Source organism: Falco peregrinus, chromosome 4, assembly GCF_023634155.1.
Source record: "Falco peregrinus isolate bFalPer1 chromosome 4, bFalPer1.pri, whole genome shotgun sequence".
In the NCBI taxonomy this organism is placed as follows: Eukaryota; Metazoa; Chordata; class Aves; order Falconiformes; family Falconidae; genus Falco; species Falco peregrinus.
In genome coordinates, this window is record NC_073724.1 from 65,249,927 (window position 1) to 65,267,090 (window position 17,164).

The 17,164-nt window shown below is 40.2% G+C and overlaps 1 protein-coding gene across 6 annotated transcripts in view; it reads right to left on the reverse strand.

Moving 5' to 3' along the window:
• The window catches only part of FARP1 (FERM, ARH/RhoGEF and pleckstrin domain protein 1), a 213,156-nt gene that overhangs the window by 38,143 nt on the left and 157,849 nt on the right, over positions 1–17,164 (reverse strand). For 4 of the 6 annotated variants that reach the window (XM_055803175.1, XM_027788352.2, XM_027788355.2 and 1 more), the window contains 6 exons: positions 16,578–16,725; positions 13,871–13,966; positions 13,201–13,364; positions 11,484–11,552; positions 10,666–10,741; positions 8,290–8,530 (listed from right to left, as the gene is read on the reverse strand). In XM_055803175.1, coding sequence (XP_055659150.1) covers positions 8,290–8,530; positions 10,666–10,741; positions 11,484–11,552; positions 13,201–13,364; positions 13,871–13,966; positions 16,578–16,725 — 794 coding nt within the window. The remainder of the gene's footprint in view (positions 1–8,289; positions 8,531–10,665; positions 10,742–11,483; positions 11,553–13,200; positions 13,365–13,870; positions 13,967–16,577; positions 16,726–17,164) is intronic. The other 2 variants (XM_055803174.1, XM_027788353.2) reach the window with 1 other exon arrangement.

A 17,164-nucleotide genomic window follows, 5' to 3' on the forward strand; every position in this document is an offset into this window, starting at 1 on the left:
TCCCCCCTCCCTCCACTCCTTATCTCCTCAACACGATAGTTTCTCAACCTGAGACTCACGACCTGGTGGGGGGCTTTCTCCAGTTCTGAGGAGCGCTCTATGAGACAGGATCACTGTAACAAGAGGAATTAGGTACTCCCAATACAAATAGGTATTTCTGCAGTAAAAGGACATTGAGACAGTGCTTCCAAACAATGCAAGGAACAGAAGATACACCATGCTTTGAGGATAGACAGAACGTTGAAAAGGCTTTTTCTCCCAGAGAGGTACATGCTGACAAAACAGTGCATACAATGAAACAAAAAATGTTTCTCATTAAACGGTATTAAACAAATGACAAAAATGAGAATGAAGTCCCCAGCATTTTCAATTTTAAAAATTAATTTTGACTATTGAGATTTATTAAAAAAAATCTATGCATGTGTACACACAGAAATCAGGAAAGGGCTGGATAAGTGAAACACTGCCAAGCTTATGAACTTTTGTTAGTGGGTCCAGGTGAGTTTTTTAGCAGGAAAGGGAAAAATAAGGATTCAGCTAATCAAAGGTTTTTAACTGCCTCGTGGAAAAGCAACAGGCATGAGCTCTAACATTCACTGAACTAAACAGAAAGACCTACCTCTGATCTTGCTGTAAACCATCAAAGGCAAACCCCTTTTCTTCTAAAAACAGGATTTGCAGCATTTTAAAGAAAGTATCTAATCTAATTTTAACAAGCTTGAAAGCTCTTGAATCAGAAAGCATTCATTTTCCTTCAGCCTTCCATGTTCAATCAGTGACAGCTGTATCATTGCTGTCTTTAGAGCTAATTTTTATCAGCAGGAACTGTGGATTTTTATGATTCTCAGGGGCCACAACTTTACAAAAAAAAATCAATAGAAATCACATCTTAAAACTCTTATCATTCTAGAGCAAACTAAGTATTTACCATCATGTCATGCAGATTTATGATCCTAAGGTCTTTACCCCCTTTACTGTAATAACACCGCCATTATTTACACTCATCAAAAACATGCCTGTGAATACACAGTTCAGCCAGGCACACAGGCTTTCCAGATCTCATAGCATTTAAAAGAAAGTGCTCACTGCTTTTAATAACAAACAACATAAAATAAGCTTATTCTACACGCTCTTTATAGACCACAGAATTAGAACAGAAGACTAGATACTCTAAAGAACTGCTACATGTCACCCAAGCTAGGCTTTTTATTCATATGATGCCTTCGATTTTTAAGTAGAAAATCTGTATTTTAAAATATCAAAGGCACCACACAGCCTAACCACAGAGAGGAATGCAGAAGATGCCTTTGCTCAGGATCCACATGTTGCACAAGAATTATTTGCCTTATAAATAAGTAAATAAGATATGTGCCCTTGTCTAGGCATGTTTCAGCAACTATAGAAAGAAGAAAGATTTTGTTAATTTCCTAGGATTTAAATTTCCTTCTTTTCTAGAACCTGACAGCATGGGCAACAATTTTTCCTAATATAGCTTGACAAACCAGAGTCTGCGGCTACCCACACATTTGAGAAAACTTACACATCAGTCTAATCTTTGGAATCTCCTGATGTCAATACTGTGTATCAGCCACTTACAATCTAAAACCCCAAAACCATTAGCATCAAGTAGGAGGCACCAATATGCACCTGGGTTTCTGACAAAAAGGACTGTTCTACCACTTGTGCCTGACAGCATCTAAGAAAAGGTGTATATATTAAAAATTGTTCCAGAAGATTCAATTTCCCTCATATATTTAGTGTCTCTCTTACTTGGTATGGAGAAGAGGACTGATCCCCTAAATGAAGAGGAAAGAGATGTGCTAAAATGTACAGAAGCTGCCTTAAGAAACTACATTGTTGAGAGAGAGAAGTGTTATTGGAAGACTAAAGAGGACTTTGGCTTCCCTCACTTTATATATGCCTGCACAGAGAACCTCTTTCCTTCACACCCACTGCCCTTTCCAGTTGGTAACAACCATGCTGGTAAATGAGGTCCATCTCCAGTGGTCCATATCCTGGTGCACAAAGGTAAGTGACACCCAACTCCTTCCCGCATGTGGAAGGTCAGGAAAAACTTGGATTGTTAATTTTTCATCATTAGAAGCTAGACTGCAGCAATTGAAATTTCATTCTGAAGTCACCTCTGACAGCAGTCTAATGCCTCATTATGACAAATGAGACTAGTTAAACAAACATGGTATTTGACAGAATTTGTAGGTCAGATGTCCTTTCCTCTGTTGAAGAACTGTTCCAGAAATAGCCACAATTCACGCTAATTGCATATAAATCATGCTGACGAGATCTGAATCACTGGGTTTCAATATTCAAAATCAGGTCTGTTTCATCAGTTCTCTCAACTAACCAGTTCAACACAATTCTTGCTCTCCAAGTATCCTAAGAAACTACTGGGGCTTTAAACTCTCAGGAAAAGAGTGGAAAGCACACTATGCCAAAGGAAACTGTAAATAAATAAGGCTAAACATTTTTAGTCTGCTTAAGATATTTCCTATTATTCTCCTTTCCTTTGTCTTCCCAACCCTGGAGCTCCCCCCCAGAACACACTTCTAGTTGATTAAAGACTCTGCAGGCGTGTGCATTTACTGTGGGACCGAAGAAGACAGAATTTAAAACATCTCTGCTTCTTAGTGAAGAAAAGTAGGAGCTATAAGCAGGTTGCAGATCTGTCTAACCCATTTTCCATTTGACCTTCTCTGGTCACCACAAAGTAAATGCATGGACAGATAGAGAGGCCAGACAGGAACTTCTGGCATGAACGCTACTGCTTCAGAACGAGTACAGCTGCGTCAACTAATAAAAGCTGCTCCGCAAACATCTGTGCAAACAGAAACCTGACCTAGAAATATTCAAGGGGGGAAACACAGGTCCTGAAGTGGTATTTTCTAATAATACCAGCATCAGTTAGCGAACTAATTCACAAACCACTGTTTTTTCACCCATTGCTGGGTTCTAATGATTACATTCAGCATTGCCAATGCTGCTCGGTTGAGAAAATTCTGTTTAATTTTGCATGCCCATTAATCTTGAAGCAAACTGGTAAATCAATTTAGTTTTTCAAATTACTAACACACAACTCTTTCATTATGCTCATCCATCTACTTTATAAGTGATCTCAGCTCCGCATAGCTCACATGATGTACGTGCAAATACAGCAAACCTAAGAACTTTCAGTTACTTGTTGACATTTTCCAGCTACAGAAATTTCTTTTCCAGTTTTAAGTTGATAATTCTGTATTTAGTGTGCACTACAATGGTTAATGGGATGGTACTTGTTAGGCAGGCCTTATGAGCCATGCGTGATTTGAGATGATGGCAGCATCAGGTGCAAATCATCTTCAGAGAACACCCTCTCTGCCATGCACAAGGAATATGTTTACTAGGGGATATGGACAAACTGAAAACAGTGCGGTCTAGGCTATTCAGATATCAATTATTCAAAACTCCATACCTGCAATATCCTATGTAGGTCCTGGCTCCTACATCAACTTGCCACTACCCATGCTTCCTTCATCTAGACAAATTTATTCCCAAATGTTATATTCCAGGTCACTGAGGAAAACTAGATTCTAGGAGAGGCTGATATGAAAAAAAAAATCTCCAGGAGAAGATTTCAACAGGACATAACAAGTCTGAGCTGCTGCTGGGCTGGAGAAAACTTAAAATTGTCTGACATGACTTTTCTGCTGTCATTGTAGAAGATGACTGAATGTGGTCAAGTAGCTGGAATAACAAAGAAAGAATCAGAGTGCTTTTTATCTACAGACTAACTACATCTGCATATTATTTCCAGACAAACCCCTAAACTGATTTGAAACTCGTCTCCATACTCATCCAACTACATGGACAGAGTTAGTTCAGCACAGTGACAAGCCGTATGGACAGCCCAGCAAGAGGTTTCGTCCACATCCTCTGGAAAAACAGGAGATGGGTGGCTCAGGACTACTCATTCAGAGTAGATGCTGCTGCTCAATCTTCCTGGGATTCAGCTCCTTCATTTGTAGCAACTGCCTAGGGATATCTGGTCACTTGATGAGTATGGGAGTAAATTATTGAGAATAAAAAAATTTAGAACAGTGAATAAAAATACCATCAGCCACACTCCAAAGTCTACTGGAATTGGTCAGAGAATCAAATCTTTTACTTAGCCTATAACTACCTCTGTTAGACCCAAGACACAGGTATGCTTAGACTAGCGCTATTGACCAGTGTAGGCGGCTCAATCAACACTTGCAATGACTCACTTGAACTGACAGGCTCCTCTTCCCACACGTGCTTTGTGAACCAGAAGAAGAATTCCCTCATCTCACCTTATCCGCACTCTTGCCCCAAAGGTTTCTTCCCTGCAAGGCCTTTCTGTATCTGTCTCACAGAAACAAGCTCCCAGATGAATTCTATGGGACCTGATCCTATGTGAAAACATCAATTTAAAATTGCTCTCTCACTTACCATTCTTGGCAAGCACTCAGATATGAACCACGTGTCTGGCAGAGGAATTTGGCCCACAGACTGTTTTTAATTAAATGCTTGTCTGCTGATATTAAATGGAACTTCAGTGGCATAAGTATGCTGCAAAAATGGTTCATCCTAAATGAAATTATTTCCTATGTAATTTACCAACTTTCTTTCTTCAAACTGGAAGAACTCCCGATGCATTAAAACGACAATCACTTAAACATTTAAAGTAGAAAAAATGCCAGTTGACAGAAAATAGTCAGAGAAATATCCTCAATATTTCAGTTTCAAGGATAATATTCAAAAGGGAAAAGAAAAGCTGTTGAGATACTTTATTAGCAACTAGGCTAACTCCAGCTACCAGCAGGTCTGTTCCTATGAAATTATAAATCCATTATCTTTGTAGGCATATGAGAGAAGAAATCAGGCCTGAAAACAGTATCTGAAAGGATGCAAGATAGTAAACACCACTTACCAAATTTTATATTCACTGAAATCCAAACAATATGAAATCTATTCACTTTTCTTAAGTAGCAGAAACAACTGCAAATCCTTTTGTTGAAAATCCATTACTTGAACTCTAATTTTACTGTCTAACAAGCAATTAATTCATCTGTCCAGACTGCTATCACCTTACTGTACAATGTAACTACTTGTACTTTTGCTGCACAAGCAGCAGAAAAACCCAAACAATAGAAAAGGAGACTCATGCACCCAACTCCCTGTGCTCACGCTATTCTGCTAATGCAGGCTTCAACTACTTGATATATCATCTTAAATACCGAGACGTTCAAGGCAATTATTTTACAGCTATTCTAAATCGAAAACACAAAACGCCTTCTTTTAGAATAATATATAAGCAAGCTTTTCCCTAATTATCAATCTCACCGTTTCTAGATTCATGCTTTAAGCTACAGGAGCAAATGAGAGCATTCCCTGTCACCAAAATATCACTGTCTAAAGAGATGCTTTAAGCCATTCCTGTTCAGAAATGATGTATCTAATCTTTACGAAAACCAACACACTGAAGGAGATGAGTGGGTTAAAATTTATATTTACACGAAGATATATTTTACTGCAAAAAAGTAACATATATAACAAGACATGCCTAACTACTGTAGGTATCTTTCTAAATAACCTTCACTCAGATTAAACTCTGGTCAAGTGTGCATAGACCAAGGCATTAGAAAAATTAAAAAAACTTCTTCCTTCATTACTTTGTAAAAACAATCTTGAACATTTTATATTGTCTAGATTTACAAAGTCTTGTAACATGTTCATCAGTACTTATGTGGGTGGATTCATCACTGCTGCATGTATATGCTGCGTGATGCACATCACTGCAAGTGACCTGCAGTTCAATCAGTGCTGCTGTTCACCACCTAAAATTCTCAGATTTAGTTTCCTTCCCCCACAAGAAAAATACATAAAAGTTAAAATTAAGGCCAGCATTAAAGAGCACATCTTGTCTCCCAGCTCTAATAACTGTAGGAGATCTTTCATCTGGATTTTCTTAATTAACTCTGAGAAACTAGAATCGGGTTTTAATAGGATGCAGCCTTAATTCTCAATACTTTTAGTCTGTGAAAAGGAAGTTTACAAAGAATTAGTATCTCTGTCCTTCTGCACATGTGCCAAAATCTCGCTACTCTATGTACAGCACAGAAGACAATCAGCCTGGACCACAGTTAGTCGCATCATTCTCTGAGTCAGAGGATGAAAATTTTATGAGGTGGCACTGAGGAAAAATAGCCTATGATAGACTAATTGGATCCTGTACAGATAAAGATTCTTCATGATCAAAGTGAAAAATGAAATTAAACAGCCACCATCTCAAGCCCCACACCAAAGATCACCCACAACAGAACTTTGATGTCTCCATAATAATTCTACTAAAAGAATAAGGAGAAAAAAAAATCTCTTGTAATTAATCTTTATACCACACTGATAAAGGATAGAAAGGATTGCCTTGCAAGTAATACTCATACCAGTCTTCATTAGAGCTGTTTCAATCTAAGCTTTTTTCACTTCAATTATATTTTTCAATTCATCCTCTTTCTTGCCCAAGGAAGAGTTTGGAGTTTCAAAATCTCCATCACCAAATCAGCCTGTTGAACCTACTGAAGAAAAAGCCAATATTGTCATTGTTCCTGCATATATAACTAATTTTGTATCCTCAGCTCCTCAGTTAAGATTATAAAATGAGTTATGAAGATAGGTAGACCAAATACATTCTTGCTATGAAAAAATTTTCCAGCATATTTCAAGATTTCAACAAGTCTTGGTCTTGAATATCAAGCTGCCTGCATTTGGCTGGAAGTTTAATTCCCGCCCCCCCCCGTCTCTGTTGAGGCACTCATAAGCTCTCCTTATATCGGAGAGGAAAAAAACCTGTAATTGACATACAAAAGAGCACAATGTACCTACTTAATTTCATTTTTGTTTTGTCAAAATAACTAGTCAAGTGTTAAAGAAGCTACAATATATACCTAAAATATGACTTCATACAAAGAACAGGTGAGTGTATAAAGTCTTACAAAGATACCTAAATCAGTAATAATTTCCCTCTCCTCCTGCCTTTCAGAGGAGATGCACTACTGTTAAGCTTCACTGAGACTTATCCTTATTAGTGTATTTCTAGCATCCCTTCCCTCTGGCTGGTCAGTACAATGATAATGATAACATCTGAAATAGCCCACATGCTGAAATTACTACCAGCCACTCTTCACACGCCCCAGAAGATACAACCACTCTAATGAGCAATCACAGTATCCACTGGTCTCATACGCACCGGTCCCTAGCAGCTGAAGACCTGCATACCATCTTCATCACTGAGGCCAACAGACATATCCTCCTCTACCTCCTCATCAAGCTGAAGGCTTCCAAAGGAGTACTTATTTCTAGGCATGGGAGAGGAACTCAGCACAACGGGATTTCCAAACACCAGGGGGTGAGTGAAGGGGTTAATGATTTCTGAGTCGGAATCACTAGATTCTGTCCCACTGCTGGTGGAGCCCTCCATCATCTGGATTGCAGCCATGTGATCCATCATGCCACTGGCATGCAGCGACTGCATGACTGGGCTCTGCTTTGACTGTGCCCCAGCTGGCACACCGTTGGCTATCATCTTGCCCTCTGGAGAAGACATCTTAGACACCCTGCCTCCTTTATAATATCGCTCTGATCTATACTCCTGCCCAGGGGTTGAGGATATCTGGCTTAGGATAAACGGATCTGTAACCGATTTGTTGCAGAGATTTGGGATTTTCTGTGTGTGAGGTGGTTGAGAATCTGGAGAATATCTGCAATACCCATGGCAGCTGCTGGCACGGCTATCCTCCTCCCCAGTCCTCACCCTGCAGTCATGCCCATTTTCTGAGACATAACCTTGAGAGCCAGTTCTACTCAGGCTCATGTTAGGGCTTGACCCTTTGCTACTGGGAGGCAATGGAGTGGCCAGCGGACTACGGCTCCCTGGCCCTCTAAACATTTCGTCAACCAGTGAGCTGTGCCTTGGCATCCTGGGGCTTCCCCCAGTGTAGAAGGAGAGATTAGCTGGGTTATCATCAAGGTACTCTTCAGAGAGATACTGGGAAGACTTTATAGAGGCTGAGGAATCCCTATGCCTAGTTCTATTGCGATTTTCATCTCTGTAGTGAATATAGGCACCACTGGTCAAATCACCCTCATAATTGTCATTTGTTTGGGAATATGACCGGGTTATTTGTCCTCTGAGGAGATCATACTCGCTATCTACGTCACTGCAGTCAATGAAAGGAATGGAGGTGCTACTGCCATGAGCAGCCCTGGAAGCTGGACCTGTGCTTGGTTGCTGTGATTGAGGTCTGTTCTGCTGCACCCTGTCCTTAGCAGCCTCCTCTTCTTCCTCCACTGTTGACACCACTGCTCCATCCACCTTTCTGCTTTCCTTTGGACTCTTCTTCAAGGAAGGGCTCTTGTGCTGTCCAGTGTCTTCTGCTGAAGCTTTCAATTCCTTTCCTTGCCGGCAGCTCTGCACTGCTGCAGCATCATTGTCATCTCCATAGGCAAAGCTAGAGCTCTGGAAAGATAAAAGAGGGAAGGCAAGGGGGAGACAAAGGGGGAGGGAAGAGTGAAGGGGTGGGAGGTTTGGGAAGGAAGGGAGTCAGAGTGAAAAGGCTACTTGTAATTACGCACCAGAATTTTGCACTGCATTTGCAGCAACATAGGAGCCTCTTGAAAGCAGAAGAGGTAACCCAAGCTTCAAAACGAATTAGAATTTTTAAAAAAAGAGGTCTCTGATCTTGAAGAACAGAAACGTATATAAGCTAAGCAAGGGAAGAGAAAGCAGACAGAATGTGGCGATACGTAAAAATGGGTATTTGAGGTGTTTCCATGCACTAAGGCAGCCATCAACACTCTAAGAACAACAGCGTGTTCACGCTACTCTGAGAAACTGGAGGAAAAGAAACACGTAAGACAAATTCTGCCCAGCCTACTCGTATACAATAATAAAAAAAAAAAGCTACGTGTGGGCTTTCGAGCACCCCACATTCAATCCTTGGAGCATACCTGCCACTAGTTCATAGACTGACTTTTCTGCACACATAAATATGTTTAATCTGCCTGGTAGCTGTACTCCATCTACCTGAGCTCTTCTTAACAATATAAATATGCTAAAAGATATTTGAAATGGGCTGCATTTATAACAGAATTCTCTGAAGTTCTTAGATTTGCAGAAATGAGAGCCTGTGAATATCAAAAGGAAACAGTGCAAGGAAGGCGAAGGTTTGGGTGGCGTTCTTAAATATATTAATCTAGTACCTTGCTCCTGCCATTTAAGCTCTACCTAACCTAAGGTTATGTGATCAAAGGTTTGCCTCCACAAACAGAGGGGTACACTGGCAGGTGTAGGAACCCCAATAATCTAGCCAGGAAAATGCAGCTCCCTGACCTGGCTCCTCTGGGGCTTGTCCCAGGAGAGCCATCAGCCCATGGTCTGGGTGTGTCTGGGATGCCAGCAACTGGAGAGACCAGAGCATATGCATTTTGGGTGGGTGGGTAGGTCAATGTGTAATTGCTAGAAAACATTAAACTGGACTAGTTGACGAGTAGGGTAAGAGAGTTGGGAGCCAAGTACTGGAGCAGCCATAAGTCAGGCCAATTACTGGAAAGACCGTGAGGCCTGGGTGCCAATTACTGGCAACGTCCTAAGTCTGTACCTCTGTGTAAGGTAACCAGGAACCAGAGGATATGAGTGTCAGTTACTGCATAGGCTGTATGAATTACTGGAGGAACCCATAGTGTGTGTGTGTGCATGTGTGTGTCTGTAAATCTGAGTACCAGCAATCATTTCAGGGGCTTGCATCTCCAGATACCAGCCACTGGGAGATCTGGGGATCCAGGAGCTTGCTACTGGATAGACTGAGTGTCTAAGACCAGTTGCAGGAGGGATCCACATCCTATGTAGGCGTATTTTCCACCAATGAACTTTCATCCTGATCAGCCAAAGAGCGGAACAGGGTGAGGCCACTGGCACTGTTTGTGTTTGTGGGAGTGCTGTTTTCTGCTTGTGTTTAGCCGTGTGGCTGGCTGTGTGTACATGTGTATTTATCCGGGCGCCTGTAGTGAATACTTGCTTAGCCTTACTACTAGCTGGACATGGGAACATACAGCTGCAGCAACTTTGCCACTACTTTGCAAACTCCTACCTCATAACAGCTACTTATGCAAGATAATTACATTAGTTATCTACCACAGATAATGGCTTAGGAGTCCAAAGCTGTAATTTTTCTGAGGAAGTAATTCTTCTCCTCCTTGGTTAATACAACAAAACGCCTTGTCACGGGCAACCAAAATTCCCAAGTGAAAGAAAAGAACTAATTTTTTCCCAGATGCAATAACCAGCTACAACCTAGGACACCAGCAGTAACTCTGTGGATTGCAATTTTTCAGATGGTCACTAGCACAGCTCAGACAAGCTCACTATTTATATTTGTCTGGTTGTCTGGAAGCAATGCTGTTCCACAATGGAAATGAACCTGTTCCACTTGCAGAACCTAAAACTTAATGGCACCCAGGGCTCCTCAGCTCCCAGTTAAATGGTAAGTGAGCAGAAAACTATGATCCTAGAGTTTTAAAATAGCAATCAATGAAGGGTAATCTAATAAGAAATGTTTAAAAGGCATGATCCAGGGTTTCATCAACATCACTGACTTGTTTTGGCACCTCTGTATGCTGTTCTGAAGGCTGTGCAGTCAGACTCCTGATGGAATGAATCTTGCTGTGTTTCCTGGAGATAAAAGGAAAATCACAGTAAGAAGCCATTTCAGTTTTTTCTACAAAAAGGAATCAAGAGACGTGCCTCTTCAAAGAAAACCTTTGAACAATAGCTTTCATAAAATTTTGCTCCAGAACAGATTAACATTCCTCCTTTCCATAAAATTTAAATGTGCTATGTGTTGCAAACATACCATTATAAGAAAAGGGAAAGGCACTGAAGCAAAAATGGTCTGTCATGTGAACACGAGTTGTAAATAATTAATTGTTCCCATGGTCTTTGGGGCATTTTGGCCATTACTTCCAGTTTACCATGAGCAAAATGAGTTCAGACAGAACTGGCTTTAGCAAGTTGGAAGCTTTCTCTGGAGACCTCTCCCCTTGAGGTTGGCTATTATCTATTCCTGTTAACTTTCAGTTTTATTATGAGCTGAATATGCCTGTTTTATATATATTAATAACATACCACCAAAGAGGATGCAAATCAGTATGGGAGGAAGTTACCTGTGATGGTAGGACACTCACTGCTGAAAAACAGATTGAAAACTATTCATTTTAAGTAAACTATAGGTTATGCCAACTTCTGCCAAAACATTCAGGGCCAAGGGCATATTATACAAGCAATAAACTGTCAAACCAGCAAAGAAGGAACTTTTTACTTAGACTGGTGCCAAGATTTTATAATATAACTAATTGGAAATCATTACTTTTCTTTGATTAAAACATATTGGAATAGTTAATTTATTTCCTCTCACCTTTCAAACTGCACTTTTTTGTGCCCTCCTTCTTTAACATAGTCAAGAACTTGCTTCTGAGTCCGACCACTGGAAGGAAACCACAGTTAAAATATTTAACACAATATACCACCTGGTCATCATAATCTTGCATGTGGCCTGCCTATGAAGTCAAAGCAATCAGAAAAATATTTGTCACTATCAGCAGAAACTCATGTAAGATCATAAGGAAGGGGTCTTGGCCAGATACACACAAATTTTTATCATGTTGCATGTTACTTGCCTCTCTTTTGTGTGTGTGCGCGCGCTATGGAGCTACTTTTTGATGCCATTTCAAAAATGATTAAATTCAGTTGTGTGCCCTTCATAGTGTACTACGTTACTAGGAAGTCATCACAATAGAAAGTGAAGAAGGGCTTAAATTTTCCTCTCAGGAACAAGAAGTATTCTTTAATCCTTTTGAGTCAAATACCAGCCTTGTCCAGTATCAGTAAACCCTGGAACCAAGATAAAAACTGCATTTCATGACTCAGTTGCTGCTACTGAACACATCAACTAAGCATATACACATTTTCTGCAGAGATTTAGGCTGTAAATCCCTTTCTCTCCTTCTCTACAGGCCATGAAATAGTGAGAAAGCCCAGCGCTTCCTTCTGTGCGAAGTTTACTGCTCTCGGTTCCCTTTGGAGTTTAAAGGAAACCTACACCTCAAGAATGCTCAACAGAGAACCAAATCCTTCCCATTCATATAGAGCCTTTCAACTAAGCAAATAACCACAGGCCTGGAAAAAGTTACTGAATGCATGTAGCACAGATCACAGTGAGCAGAGGATGTGGCCAAAACCCACTCTCCAAACCAGGAGGCAAGCTGAATGCACCTACAGTCTTATACTTAGGCAGAAATGTAACAAGTTATATCTTGTTTACCCTAACATAGGTCCTTCCATCTTAATTTACGGTGCAGGCAGGAAATGAAGTAGGAAGAGAGTTAGAATGGCCATATCTACTATGTTGTTATGCAAGGCAACCACAGCGTACCGTTTATCTCAGTGAAGAGGGTTTCTGGCTGTTCAGCTTCTATCAGCTTTGCAAACAAAATAAACTCTATGAATAAAAGGATTTCCCCCCAGCATACACAATGCAATATCTACAATGAGGCTTCTGCCAGTGTAAGAAAAAAAGCCAATAATCCAACTATTAAAAACTTTTCTACAGCTCTAACAATACTGCAGGTAGACTTGGTCTTAGCATAGGTGGTCATGTCACATAAATCCTTTGCAAGCGTAAAGGTCTCAGCATAAAGGCAAGCCATTGCTTTTAACTGCATAGAAATAGGTTTAACTACAGAAACATGCAACAAAAATGGAAATCCCTGCTCTGATACGTAGGAAGGAACCCATACCAGAATCACAGGATCCAAAGAGTGCCAAAATATCACTAGCTACCGTTGCTTAGGACACAGGTGGATTTTCTTACATGAAACCACCTGGAAACTATACACTTCATACCTTACCTCCAGAAAGCTACTTTGCAACAGCTACTACAAAATTAATGCAAGCTTTTTCCCTACGGTGTTCTTTGCACTGTTCTGGCTGACAAGATGCAATAGAAAATACACAGGAACAAACTACAATGTAAAAAGGGGGAGCTGAAAATAATGGGTTTAATCCTAGATCATTATGGATATGATTTTGAGCTGGGGAGGCAACAAAGGTGGAAAGAAAAATGCAGGTCTTACCTGAACCTAAATGATGACCCTCTAGAAAAAAGAACAGGTTTAGGCTTTGGCTTAGGTTCCTCAAAAAGCCTGAAAAAGGCATGATGCTCCACGCAGATTTTCCAGAAAGACTTGCAAAAATCTCGACTGGCCATAAGGAATTCCAGGGTGTCCTGGAATGAACTCTGAAAATTGAAACAGTATTTGCAATGTAAGCAAGCAACATACATTACAGAGATGCATTGCCAAAGCAGGTGCTATGCTACAATAAAAAGCTTTTCCCCCAGCTCACTGGCTTTCAGGCTTAAGTGGCCCTTCCCTCTGAGACATCGCTGATCTGCCTGACAGTATCACAGCTATTGCTCCAACTTCCTTTCGTTGACAAATATAAAGCAGTGGTCTTAACATTAACGAGAAGAGGAGGTTTACATGTTATAACCTAAGAATTGATGATATAGTACCAGAGTCACAGCCAGAAGACGAATATGTGACATTCAGTTTACATTTCCTTTGCTAGAACTGCTCACCTGAGATGCCAGGTTGATGTGTGCAGTAACAACAGTGAACATAAGCAATTAATTAAAAAAAGTAAAAGAAAATCTTGAGGCGATAAAAACTTACGTTTGATCTGTGAGCAGAAATTTACTAAATAACCTTTTGTCAACTTCATCAGCTCTTGACAAGGACTTACATTCACATCAGGGCGTAGTTTGATAAGAAAACGTTTCCTCTTGAAGCTCAGCTTTCGAACTTTAGCCCAGTTGAAGGCATTGATCTTGGTGTGACCCTACAGAGAACAAAGCCAGCAGAGTTTAAGCATTCCAGATCTGAATGGAGAAATCTAAACCACTAAAGAAAGCTTGTCATAAATTAATCATCTACTGAATTCACTTGAAATTATGGTACTTCTTACCATTCATCCTCTGATAATGCAAACCATAAGCATCTGGTACTTGTAGTTAAACTCCTGCACACAGGCCTAGGTATACCGAGGTGATGTGAAAGTATCCGACCCAGTATCACTGCAAAAAACAGGGCGGCCCAGCTTTTGCCCAGATGATGTTATCTTGCTTCGCTATGCGGACTCAGATTTTCAGTGGACTAAGTCACCTCCCAGAGGTGCTGCCTCCTCTTTCCACCAGCTACACAGAACGCAGGGAATCCAGACACATAATATGTCACCTCACTGTGACAGGGTAGATTGCCTTCCCTTTTGTCTGTCTACAGGGCAAAATAAACACCCCTTTATATATTACTTCACTGGGGAAAAAAAACAGCAACTGAAAGTTTTGTATTGGAAGTACAGAATACTGGGAGTATTCTGACCTTTTAAAGGGAACAACAGAAGTAAAAGGAACTTAAATAAATTACTTGTCTGAAAAGTCACAAAATGCTTTTCCCAAAAAAAGGCAACCAAAAACCAGAAGCAAAGAGCAAGCTGGAGAGAAATTATCTTCAAAATACTACAATTCCCAGCCACCGCATCATAAGCCCCTATACCCCAGAAGTCTCATTCTTAATTTACGTTAGAATGTATTGGAGGTATTATTTTAAAGCATTCATTACAGCCATTTATTCAGTAAAGACTTCAATATAACATGCCTACAGCACAGTACAGAAGCTTCAGAGAGCTACTACAGGATTGCTAAATGCAGAAACCCACACTGATTTGGGTGCCATCACCAGATGGATGTAGGAGTAATGACAGTGTGATAATCTCTGCCAAGTCTACCTGCTGTCTAAGAATCACATAATTAATCTCCCTTAAAATATTCAGCAGCACTGACGCTGATTTCTAATCAAATGGCAGGCTTTAAAAGTCTGACTACTGCTTATGCCATTTCTGAGTGAACCTGTATTTCCCTCGATGTCTTCATATTTCAATTTCTATCAGTTATATACGAAATAGAAGGATGAACTTAAGGCTCTTGCCCTATGAAGTGCTTGAAGGAAGCCCTAAGCCTACTGCCAGACACCAAGTGCTGGGCAGACTCCGGCAGGTCTGAGCCTGACTCCTTCTTCAGCATGCACTCTTGGGGCTTGATCCAGCAAAATTTCCAAGATTTTCTGAAAGTTCCAAAAAGCCCTGTTTTGGAAGGCCCAAACACACTAGGGCAAGAAGAAGACATCACTAAGTTTTGGAGCTTTACAAAATCAGGCCTTGGGCCTTGAACCAGCAGCTGCATCTTCACAGAGAGATCCCAGCTGTCTGCTGGGACTCAGTGAATGCCATGCTGTTTTGTGGGGACACATACTTTTAGTTGTAAGACAGCCTTAATTTACAAGGCATTGCAATTCATTAATTCAGCTGATGAAAATACTGTGGGGGAGCAGGGGAAGGGCCTGAACATACCATTATTTGAGTTATGTGCATTTCTAATAACATCCTGGTATTCTCACTTTTAAACTATGCTTCAATTTGGGGGTTTTACTAGCAACCCATTTAGACTATCAGGGTTTTTTCCTAATGATTTTGTTGTTTTTTTTTAAATTTACATCTCAAAGCAGCATTTGGGTCAGACATATTTCTGGGTTGGTTTGTTGCTGTTGTTCATAAAAGGACTCAAAGTACTTCATAAGGTTGGAGCACTAGTATTTTAGCTATAGTCAACAGTTAAAATGAATAGCATTTGTTGACAATTGTAACAATGGATAATTTAAAGAACAGCTTACTGTTTTTAACACAGAGTGAGGTAAGTAGCATTTTGGATGCTATCTGAAATGAAACTAGTTTATACCAGCTGACTACCTGTACCTTCACAACTGTAAAAGCCCAATTTGTTATTTACCTAAGGGGAACGGCAGAACAAGAATTGGATAAATTTACTAATGATGCCTCATGAACATTTACTAGGCTGACTGGGGTAGGAGAGGAAAGAAATCTAAAGAAAACACTTTAGATCTTTTAGGGAAAGAAGTAGTATTTGTGGATTCAAAAAAGGTAGAATGGCCAAGGCTGGTCAAGAAAATTGTAAAAACTCTGACAAAGTAGTGCTACAAAGAGGTTATATTCACTACCTACATCCTTCTCCATGTACTCCAGTTGTCTGTTGTTTTATTTGTCCCTGCTTCACACCCACTTAGTATGCACCATGCCTGCAAGACCTACCCAATCCTATACGTACGAGGTGTCAGCACGACCAACTTACAAATTGTGAGCTGTGGATCAGTTTGCATCTTGAACAGCACATTGTTGCTGCAGATGGAGTTCTACCCTGTATATGCAAATTAAGTAAAAGTCCCTGCAAATGAAGCACCTAATGCAGCTATAAAAGGTTTAAGATCATTGTTAGAAAAAAAAAAAACCTGGAAGACATGGCTGAGGTCCTGAATTCTTATCACTGTAAAAAATCTCCCTCCTTTATAAAGGACAAAGTCATGTCCTAAGCAGCTCTAACCTGAAACACCAGAATGCCTGTGTTGGCAACAGCCAGGTTGATTTTTGTCCCTTCCCTGTCCTTGGCTGGATGCAAGCGTATTCCATACATCTCCAGCCGACGGGCAATCTCCAAAAGCTGGAAGTCAGACTCTGCTGGTGTTTGTCCCCTTGAGAAAGAAAACAGAGAAGACACAAAATTCATCACACCTTTTGACAGAGATTAATAGGTCCTCCAGAGAACAGAGACATTTCATCAGAGACCAAAACCTTTCAGAGGTATAATATCTATATGGTTTTTCCATGTCTCCAGATTTTTATCAGCTACAACAACAACTTTTCCTTAGTCTAAACCAATACCAAAGAATCTACAGATTTCACAGTCTACTATAAATTTTGATTGCTCCGATTCCGAGACACCTGACACAGCAAGATTTTGAACCATTAACTTTTAACAGAATTCACTATCTCTCTTTGTATTTTCCATGCTGTATTCCTAACAAAAAAATAAATTATAAGTGTGTCAGGATGTTGTTCACTGTAAAAGTGAACACAATACCAAAGCAAAGTAAAATGGAAGACAAAAACCTTAACATAAATGCTGAGAAC